The sequence below is a fragment of the Austrofundulus limnaeus genome, unplaced genomic scaffold (genome assembly GCF_001266775.1).
Source record: "Austrofundulus limnaeus strain Quisiro unplaced genomic scaffold, Austrofundulus_limnaeus-1.0 Scaffold52, whole genome shotgun sequence".
Taxonomy (NCBI): Eukaryota; Metazoa; Chordata; class Actinopteri; order Cyprinodontiformes; family Rivulidae; genus Austrofundulus; species Austrofundulus limnaeus.
Genome location: NW_013952454.1, coordinates 1,963,274 through 1,973,799, shown reverse-complemented (window position 1 = coordinate 1,973,799; position 10,526 = coordinate 1,963,274). Strand labels below are relative to the sequence as shown.

General features: G+C 41.6%; 1 protein-coding gene across 1 annotated transcript in view; it reads left to right on the top strand.

Annotated features, from left to right (window-relative positions):
- Positions 1 to 10,526, top strand: part of kif13a (kinesin family member 13A) — a gene marked incomplete in the record, with an annotated part of 62,538 nt that overhangs the window by 34,644 nt on the left and 17,368 nt on the right. Inside the window, 18 exon segments of the mRNA XM_014008778.1 lie at positions 452 to 539; positions 855 to 989; positions 2,291 to 2,403; positions 2,494 to 2,605; positions 3,153 to 3,365; positions 3,445 to 3,555; positions 3,641 to 3,775; positions 5,539 to 5,669; positions 5,800 to 5,886; positions 5,981 to 6,156; positions 6,230 to 6,440; positions 7,463 to 7,625; positions 7,717 to 7,860; positions 7,935 to 8,084; positions 9,282 to 9,446; positions 9,539 to 9,712; positions 9,785 to 9,936; positions 10,009 to 10,141. Of these exon segments, the coding sequence (XP_013864232.1) occupies positions 452 to 539; positions 855 to 989; positions 2,291 to 2,403; positions 2,494 to 2,605; positions 3,153 to 3,365; positions 3,445 to 3,555; positions 3,641 to 3,775; positions 5,539 to 5,669; positions 5,800 to 5,886; positions 5,981 to 6,156; positions 6,230 to 6,440; positions 7,463 to 7,625; positions 7,717 to 7,860; positions 7,935 to 8,084; positions 9,282 to 9,446; positions 9,539 to 9,712; positions 9,785 to 9,936; positions 10,009 to 10,141 (2,593 nt within the window).

The window sequence follows — 10,526 nt, the reverse complement described above, 5'->3', positions numbered from 1 at the left end:
AATTAATTGATCCTACAGTCATCCAGATTATTCCATAATCTTACTCCTGTAACTGAAGTACATCTGTACTTTGAATTTGTTTCAATTTTAGGTTTTACAAAAAATTCTAGTTAAGATTATAACAATTTTCCCTCTTCACAAAATTTGATTGGTTGTTCAAAGATAATGCGCCTTATACATAACCTGTAAAATATTATAATCAACCAACTCATAAAACTTTAATAATGTCAATTGATGAAATAATATATTTGTCCCAAAGGAAACAAATATTACATGAGCAACTTTTACATCAGGTCTAAAGCTTCTCACTGTTGTTAATTCTGAATATTTGAGTTTTTATGAACGTCTGGACCTTCCAGTATTTATACATTTTGATTTAAATGTTAAACATGTCAAATATGATTTGTAATTTCTCTGACTTTTCTCTCTTTGCCTGGCCTGTTTCTGGAAGGAGCCGTCAGTCCTTGAAGGTTCGGGAACATAAAGTCCTGGGTCCGTACGTGGACGGCCTGTCTCAGCTGGCTGTTACRAGCTTTGAGGTCAGTTTTGCACCCGTCTGTCGTCAGTCTGAGCTGAGTGAGACACGTCCCTGGTGCCGTCACCAGGCTGTGTGTGGTTTAGACGCCGGCCCTCGGCAGCTCCTTCCTTCATGACGTTCAKACGTCTCCGCCCTGTTCCTCTGGGCTCGGATGCCTGATGTTGCTGCGGTGGATTTCCCRCCGCCTGTTTTGACCTGGCTGCACCGAGTCACTCCTGCTTTTGATCCAGACCACCCAATCTGCGAGCGTTTTTGTTTCTTTTCTTGTGAAGGTCTGCATTAACTCAGGATGCTGTGTGTGTTCCTCTCTGTTCAGGACATCGAGGTGTTGATGTCGGAAGGGAACAAGTCCCGCACGGTCGCAGCCACCAACATGAACGAGGAGAGCAGCCGATCACACGCCGTCTTCAGCATCATCGTCACTCAGACACTTTACGATCTGCAGTCTGGAGTTAGTTACAAATTTAATACTTTCCTTCTTGAAGTACATTTAGATCTCTGCAATTCCTTTAAAAACATTTTCCTCTTTACAGTCTGATTCAACAAACTTGGTCTATTTTCATTTTACCTTTTAGCTACCTTTCTCCTGCTTTTAGCTAATGTTATGCTGAATTTAGCTTGTTACTAGCCTTTTGCTGTTTTAAGATTTATCTATCATTCTGCAACTTTTAGACTGTACCTGTCATTATTAGACATTACCTGTGTTTTATTACCTTTGTCTTAAACTAGTGTTTTGCTTGTTTTAGCTTTTAGCTAGCCTTTTACTACTGTTGCCTTCTAGCTTATTCTTTTGTTACCTTTAACTACCTATTTTTACTTTTAATATTTAGCTAGCCCTTTGTTACTTTTAGCTTTTAGGTGGTGTTTTTTGTTTTAGCTTTTAGCTAGCCTTTTGCTGCTGTTACCTTCTAGCTGTTCTTTTGCTATTTTGACTACCTATTTTTTACTTTTAATATTTAAAAGCTAGCGTTGAACTAGCCTTTTGTCACTTGTATTTTTTAGCTAGCCTTTAATAATTTTAGTTTTCAGATAGTGTTTTCCTACTTTTAGCTAGCATTTTGTTCTTTTTGCTTTGTTAATTTTTAAATTAATATTTTGCTTGTTTTAGCATTTAGCTAGCCTTTTGCTACTGTTACGTTCTAGCTATTCTTTTGCTACTTTTAACAACCTATTTTTTTACTTTTAATATTTAAAGACTAGCTTTGAACTAGCCTTTTGTCACTTGTATCTTTTAGCTAGCATTTGATATTAGTTTTAAGATAGTATTTTACCACTTTTAGTATTTTATAGTATATAGTATACTATAGTATTGTATACTATAGTATACTATATATATATATATATATATATGTACTATAGTATGCTATATATAGTATACTATAGTATTGTATATAGTATATTTATTTTTTGTATTTTTTAGCATTTTGTTATTTTTGTTTTCTTAATTTTTTATTTAGTGTTTTGCTTGTTTAAGCATTCAGATAGCCTTTCGCTACTTTTAGCTTTAAGCTAGCTTTTTCTACTTTTAGCAACAGCTAACCTTGTGCTACTTTTTACAGTATCTGTCCATGTTGCAGCTTTTAGCTATAGTGTTTTGTTGCATTTAGCTTTTAGCTAGCATTTTGCTTGTTTTAATTTTGAGCTAGCGTTCCGTATCTTTTAGCTTTAGCAGCTCTGTTTTAGCTTCTTCAGTAAATGTCTCCAGCTCTTTGTGTTTTCATGATTAAAGCTGAGTCTGCTGTTYGTTCTCAGAACTCAGGGGAAAAAGTGAGTAAGATGAGTCTGGTGGACCTAGCAGGAAGTGAGCGTGTCTCTAAGACCGGAGCTGCTGGAGAGCGACTGAAAGAAGGCAGCAACATAAACAAGTGGGCCTTTGTTTTCTATGATTAACTGCAGTTCGAATGTTGAGCGGGTCAGTTGATGAAGACCTCCGATGCTTTTCTCTGTGGTTTTAGGTCTCTGACCACGTTAGGATGTGTGATTTCTGCTCTGGCCGATCAGTCTGCAGGGAAGGGGAAGGCCAAGTTTGTGCCTTACAGAGACTCAGTCCTCACCTGGCTGCTAAAGGTTTGACCCGCATTAATACATAAATATAACTGTTTAATGCTGTTTTTAAAGGTCTTCACTATTTTGATGCCAAAATAAAATCATCTGCACTGATTTGATTGAATTTGAATTATTTGCATTAACTACAACTACAGTATTTTTGCAAATATTCTTCAAAATTATAAAATAAATAATAATAACACACAATAATGAAATTAACATTTCCTGCCAAAAAAAAACCTCATGTAATCTGAGTGCTCAGGTTGGGGATCGATCTCAGCTACTACCACACCAAATTTTATCTCAGTATCTATAAAATTGACTGGGTTACAGCTATTTTTGTGTTTGCTGAACTTAATTAGCTGTGGCGGCCATCTTGAGTCCGCTTGACTCCAAATGTTAATCAGTTGTAGATGAACATCCAGGGATTAATGACTGAGAGTTTCATTAAAATTCATCTAATGATTCGTGAGATATTTCGCTAACAGACAGACAGATTACCACACAGACACAGGTACATGCTTGTCAAAACATGGAAACACGTTTGAGCAGCTCTGCTTCTCCTCAGGACAACCTGGGCGGGAACAGTAAGACGGCCATGATCGCCACGGTGAGTCCGTCTGCCGATAACTACGAGGAAACCCTGTCCACGCTGCGTTACGCCGACAGGGCCAAGAGAATCGTCAATCACGCCGTGGTGAACGAGGATCCCAAYGCTCGCATCATCAGGGAGCTCAGGGAGGAGGTGGAGAAGCTGAAGGTTCAGCTCTCTCAGGCCGAGGTGAGWCCAGCACACACGGTCCGGTCCGTTTCCTGCCAGGCTTCATCAGAAACGGGACCGATTCTGAATCCGTTTTCAGTCCATGAAGGCTCCGGAGCTGAAGGAGAAGCTGCAGGAGTCCGAGAAGCTCATTCAGGAGATGACCGTCACCTGGGAGGAGAAGCTGAGGAAGACGGAGGAGATAGCCGCCGTAAGCGCGAGTCAATGCAGCTCTAAAAGTAAAAGTCCTTTCAGTGCACGTTCCCACGTTTTCACGTTATCGTCTGTGTTTGCAGGAGCGGCAGAAGCAGCTGGAGAGCATGGGCATCTCTTTGGAAACATCGGGGATCAAAGTGGGAGAAGACAAGTGTTTCCTGGTCAATCTGAATGCCGACCCCGCCTTAAACGAGCTGCTGGTTTACTACCTGAAGGTCAGTGTGGCCGAGTGCTCAACTTTACTGCAGAAGCACAATAACGTGAAGTTTTTTGGGGATTTTTTATAAGCTGATACAGATGTATAAAGAAAAGCCAGAATATTTTTTACAGCTGCACAAACCTTCAGTTCAAATTGTGTCTTCAACTGTCACATCACCATCTCTAACTCAGGGGATTCCCCCAGAAAACGTGCTAAGGCTGAAGTTATCATAGCGTTTTTCATGTTGCAGGAGTGGGGGGTTTAGCRTAGCAGAATAATTTCTAATGCTAGGATAGAAGAGTGCTACATTGCTAATGCTAGGTCATGGCCACTTGTCCTGTTTTCACAATCTCAGCTATGCTGGCTCTAAATAAATGAAGATGAGCCTGGTGATAAGGCACGTAAGAAACTGTCCCAAACTCGTGTCAAACGTGTCTTGAACTTGTGTCAAACTTATCTTGAACTCGTCTCAAGCTTGTCCTGAACTCGTCTCAAACTTGTCTTGGAACTCGTCTCAAGCTTGTCTTGAACTCGTCTCAAACTTGTCTTGAACTCATCTCAAACTTGTCTTGAACTCGTCTCAAACTTGTCTTGAACTCATCTCAAACTTGTCTTGAACTCATCTCAAACTTGTCTTGAACTCGTCTCAAACTTGTCGAACTCATCTCAAACGTGTCCTGAACTCCTCTCAAACTTGTCCTGAACTCATCTCAAATTTATCCTGAACTCGTCTCAAACGTGTCCTGAACTTGTCTCAAATTTGTCCCAAACCATTCTAAAACTTGTCCTAAACTCATCTAAAACTTTTCCTGAACTCGTCTCAAACTTGTCTTGAACTCATCTCAAACTTGTCCCGAACTTGTCTCAAACTTGTCCTGAACTCTTCTCAAACTTGTCCTGAACTCTTCTCAAACTTGTCCTGAACTCGTCTCAAACTTGTCTTGAACTCATCTCAAACTTCTCTTGAACTCGTCTCAAGCTTGTCCTAAACTCGTCTCAAACGTGTCCTGAACTCGTCTCAAACCTGTCCTGAACTCGTCTCAAACTTGTCCTGAACTCGTCTCAAATTTATCCTGAGCTCGTCTCAAACTTGTCCTGAACTTGTCTCAAACTTGTCCTGAACTTGTCTCAAATTTATCCTGAACTCGTCTCAAATTTGTCCCAAACCATTCTAAAACTTGTCCTAAACTCATCTGAAACTTGTCCTAAACTCATCTGAAACTTGTCTTGAACTCGTCTCAAACGTGTCCTGAACTCGTCTCAAACTTGTCCTGAACTTGTCTCAAACTTGTCCTGAACTCGTCTCAAATTTATCCTGAACTCGTCTCAAATTTGTCCCAAACCATTCTAAAACTTGTCCTAAACTCATCTGAAACTTGTCTTGAACTCGTCTCAAACGTGTCCTGAACTCGTCTCAAACTTGTCCTGAACTCGTCTCAAATTTGTCTCAAACCATTCTAAAACTTGTCCTAAACTCATCTGAAACTTGTCTTGAACTTGTCTCAAACTTGTCCTGAACTCGTCTCAAATTTGTCCCAAACCATTCTAAAGAGAAGAGAAGGTGCAGCAGCCTTTTGGTCAATTAAAAGTAGAGKTCTGTGAGAAACCAGCCTGCACAGRCTTCTGTACCYGACACATCAGTGARGAATGACTGAACCGGGTCAGAACCTCCTTTAGAAGCTGGGACGTTTGCTCAACAGCACCAGATTAGTTTTTCTTCTCACAGAGGCCCAGTTTTTAGAGTCCAGACTGTGTTTAAACGATTTGTCTGTGTGTCAGGAGCACACACGTGTGGGCGCAGACACGTCTCAGGACATCCAGCTCTTTGGGATCGGGATCCAGCCGGAACACTGCRTCCTGGAGCTCTGCCCGGACAGTGATGTCACCCTGATGCCCTTGGGGAACGCCAGGTGAGCCGTGGTTTCTGTCTGACCGGAGCTCAGAGCTTCACATGACCTCACCGCACAGGAATCGGACTCTCTGATCCGCTTCCTGCTCTTTCTGAACCAAATTTGAAGATYGAATCTGTGTTTTCTGCAGAACCTGCGTGAACGGCACCACGGTCGACTCCTTGGTGCACCTGTGGCACGGGGACCGTATCTTATGGGGGAACAATCACTTCTTCAGGTGCRAACCTTTCTTCCTGCTGCTGTTCAAATGTTTAGAAACGTTACAGAGCAGGAAAAGAAACGAAGATGAGATTCTGGTTTTTTGTTTTTAGGGTAAATCTCCCGAAAAGAAAGCGGCGGGACCGTTTGAAGGAGCTGGAGAAAGCCTCGCCCAGAGAGAGCTTTGTGGAGGTGGACGTAGAAACGGCCAGCGAGGCCTCCTCCGAGCCGGACTACAGCTACGAGTTCGCCCAGATGGAGGTCATCATGAAGACGCTGGGAAACAACGGTACGACCGGATCAATCGGACAAATCCACGTTTCTTTCTTGGATGTTAAAACGCTCGTTCCCCTCGACCGTAGACCCCATGCAGAACGTGGTCCAGGTCCTGGAGAAGCAGTACCTGGAGGAGAAACGAACAGCCCTGGAGGAGCAGAGGCTGATGTACGAGCGGGAGCTGGAGTCGCTACGTCAACAGCTGTCTYCTGACAAAACGTCTCAGGGGCCCCGGAGCGGCCTGAGCTACCCGCCGCACACGCCCCACAGCAAGCTGCCGCTGTGGAGCGAGGAGCGGTCAGTGGAGCGCAACACACYGGTTCTAGTACAGAGAACTGCACAGATACTGGGTCACGGGTCATAGCTGTGAACGACTGTCAGCCGCCACGTCAATATCTAATAATAACAGCATTATAACCACATCTGAGCTTTATTGCAACTTACTTTCTAACATCAGCTAATTACATAACAACTGATAATTAGGGGTGCAACGATACAGAAAATTCAGGATTCGGTTCAATRCTTTAGTCTCACGGTTCGATAYTTTTTCRATACAAAAAAAGAAAAATGTTCWTTATAAATTGTAATTTATTTAAATTAATTATGAACATTTGTTTAAACTCAAAATACAGTTTTTAAATTAAATGTTGCTGAAACRGCAAGTTTCTCAGTGGATCTGCGCTCGACAGTGCAGCCTAGGTGGAGTAGTCGAACACAGATCCACTGATCCTTCAACACAGAGCATCTTCAGAAGACAAGCTGATAAAATAAATTTTAAAAATCTGTGTTGTTCCATACATAGTGTGTATTGAACGGTTCGATACGGGTACATGTACTGTTGCACCCCTACTAACCATACTGTAGCTTTTTCTTTTAATTATTTTACATAGTCTGATTTTTACTTTTAATAAATAACATTTTCAGCACATGAACAAAGCTAGTAAAGTTAAATATAAAAATGTTTAAACAGGCACCAGGCTGTAAMATTTTTTTAAACACACATATGCCCTAAAATGCTTTAAAATACTTTGGAATGAGTTCATAAAGATCAGTTTTTATTCTCCGTTTGCATGTGGTTGAGAAGTGCAAACTCAGCAGAAAGATGTTTTGCTAAATATCCATGGTGTTTGTGTGGATGGGGCCTCACACACATAAAGAGCTAAAGTTGGTGCCACAAAACTGGGTTTTTCACTTCGTAAAAAAATAAAGTTGTCCATAAAAACACATTTTAAAGTACCTAAACAGGAAACCTGTGTTTTACTGAAACATGAAGGTGTTTTTGTCCCGATAAGTGACGTCTTTCCGTCTGTGCGAGACAGGGAYGAGCTTTTCCGTCAGAGTCTGTCTCGGCTCAGGGAGCAGGTTGTCAGAGCCAACACTTTGGTGCGAGAGGCCAACTTTTTGGCCGAGGAGATGAGCAAACTCACCGACTATCAGGTCACCCTTCAGATCCCCGCTGCCAACCTCAGCGCCAACCGCAAGGTCAGACCTCTGAAGCCTGGCTCCTGCATAAAAACAAAGAGGAGCGTGGACCTCAGCTTGTATGTGTTTATCTGAAACTGGTCTTTTGTAGCGTGGGGCCATAGTAAGCGAGCCAGCCATTCAGGTTCGGAGGAAGAGGAAGGCGCCTCAGGTTTGGACCATTGAGAAGCTGGAGAACAAGCTGGTGGACATGAGAGACCACTACAGGGACTGGAAAGAAGGCAGAGAGGAAACGGTGAGAAACCATGAGCACGGGAAAAAAACTMAACTAAATGTTCTCGTTAACTCTGCTCTCTTTGTTCCTCCCAGAATAATAAAGCCAACCACAAATGCTGCGATCCGTTCTACGAGGCACACGAGAACCACAACCTGATCGGRGTGGCCAACATTTATCTGGAGAGCCTTTTCCATGACGTGAAGCTGCAGTACGCCGTCCCCATCATCAGCCAGCAGGGAGAGGTGAACCCTGAGAATACGAGCTGTGATTTATGACTGCTGAATGACAGCCGACATCTGAAGAACGAGATGAAGTTTTAATATTCAAGATGAAAGAAAAAGAACACTGGCTAAAAGCCAAACGTTTAGGGGCTAAAAGTAGCGCAATGCTAACTAAAGTGTAAAGGAAGCAAGCTAAGAAAAGCAACCTTCTTACTAAATATAGTTAAAAAGCTAGGTAGAAATGGCAAAAACTAAATAAAAGTAGCATAATGCTAAGTAAAAATAAATAAAACACCATCCAAATGCTAAAAGTAGCATAACTAAAGTTAAAGGTAGCAAAATRCTAACTAAAATTTTTAAAAGCTAGCTTAAAGTAGACTAGTTCAAAGCAAAATATAGCAAAACACTATCTAAAAACTAAAAGTAGTCAAATGCTAGCTAAAAAATTTAAACAGCTTACTTAAAGTAACAAAATACTACTAAAACCTAAAATTGCATAATACTAGCTACATGGTAAAAGAGGCTAAAGGTAGCAAAAGACTCAAAAACTCAAAGCAGCAAAATGCTAGCTAGAAATAGTTAGAAAGCTAGCTTAATGTAGCAAAAAACTAGCTAAAAGGTAAAAGCAGCTAAATGTCACGACAATAAGCTCAAAATCACAAATTGCTAGCTAAAGATAACCAAAAGGCTAGCTAAAATGAGCAAAACACTAACTAAAAGCAAAAAAGTTGTAAAATGCTAGCTAAAATTATTTAAAATGCTTACTTAAAGTAACAAAATACTACTAAAAGCTAAATTTGCATAATGGCTAAATGGTTAAAAAAGCTAAAGGTAGCAAAAGACTCAAAAACTCAAAGTAGCAAAATGCTAGCTAGAGATGGTTAAAAGGCTAGCTTAAAGTAGCAAAAAACTAGCTAAAAAGTAAAAGAATCTAAATGTCATGACAGTAAGCTCAAAGACACAAATTGCTAGCTAAAAATAGCCAAAAGGCTAGCTAAAATTAGCAACAAAAAAAAAACAAGGGGAAAAGAAGCTAAATGTCACAACAACAAGCTCAAAGTAACAAATTACTAGCTAAAAATAGTTCAAAGGCTAGCTACAGGTAGCAAAAGATTAGCTAAAACGTAAAAGAGGCTAAATGCAGTCGTAAATGTAAAAGCTAAAAGTGTTAAAACCAAAGCTAAGAGCTGCATGCTAACATTCTGTTGGTGTGTACAGGTAGCGGGCAGGTTGCACGTTGAGCTGCAGCGGCTCAGTGGAGCTCTTCCTGAGCATCTCTCAGGAGGAGACGACTCGTCGGAGAACTCCAGTGAGTGCAGCTGCTATGAGGTCATGGACACCAACGGAGAGATCGTCCACATGGCTAAAAGGCTCACCTGCAGGGTAAAAAAAAAAAACCCACCTCTAGTGGGTATATAACCATTATTTATCAGCCTTTACTTTGAAAATAATGACTGTTTGTCTCATTGATGAAGGTGAGGATCAAAGAGGCCACGGGGCTGCCGCTCAACCTGTCCAACTTTGTCTTCTGCCAGTACACCTTCTGGGAGCACGGGGAGCCCACCGTGGCTCCTCCCATGGTCAGCCCCGACAGGCCTTCGCCTCCAAGCCCAGACGCTCACTTCACGGTCCAGTTCRACCACTGCAAGGTGCAGAACGAGTCTCTGACGCCGCCGTTCACGTCAGCTGTATTTTACCCCGACTCTTTTGATCTCGCCCAGGACTACGTCGTGCACGTGACAGACGAGTTCTTGGAGTTCATCTCGGACGGCGCTCTGTCCRTAGAGGTGTGGGGTCACCGCTGTGCCGGCGGCGGGAGCTCGCTCTGGGAGTTGGATGCTCTGGAAGCCAAGACTCAGACTCTCCGAGACAGGTGGGATAAGTTGCTCACGTCTTTGGGACTCCCGCTCCTCCGACGCTGACCCTTCTTTCCCGCTCCTGGAAGGTGGAGCGACGTGTCTCGCAGGATCGAGCTGTGGGTCTCCATCCAGGAGCTGAACGAGCAGGGCGAGTACGCGCCTGTGGAGCTGCAGCCTGTCAAAGACGTCAGCACAGGAGGCGTCTTCCAGCTGCGGCAGGTCAGAGAGGAAAGAAACAACCTAAAAGAGGGGCAGAGTTTTTTTTTTTTAAACTTTATTAATTTCTTTAAAAAATTACAATAAATTTACATACAATAAAAATACAACTCACAAATAAAATGAAAGGCGGCAGAAAGAAGATAAAATCTTATAGTATCTGTGCCTTTTCCCTCCTAAAATTAATATTTTAAACAATAATAATCTACAAACAAGTTATTATAGTTAACTAAAACTAACTAAATAACAAAAACTGAAATTGAACATTTTAGTTAACTGAAATAAATAAAAGCTGTAATAAAATGAAAAAATGATAACTAACCTAAAACTGTATAAACTTTTTACAAAACTAACTGAAATTATAGGTAGAATATCCTTAGTTTTAGTG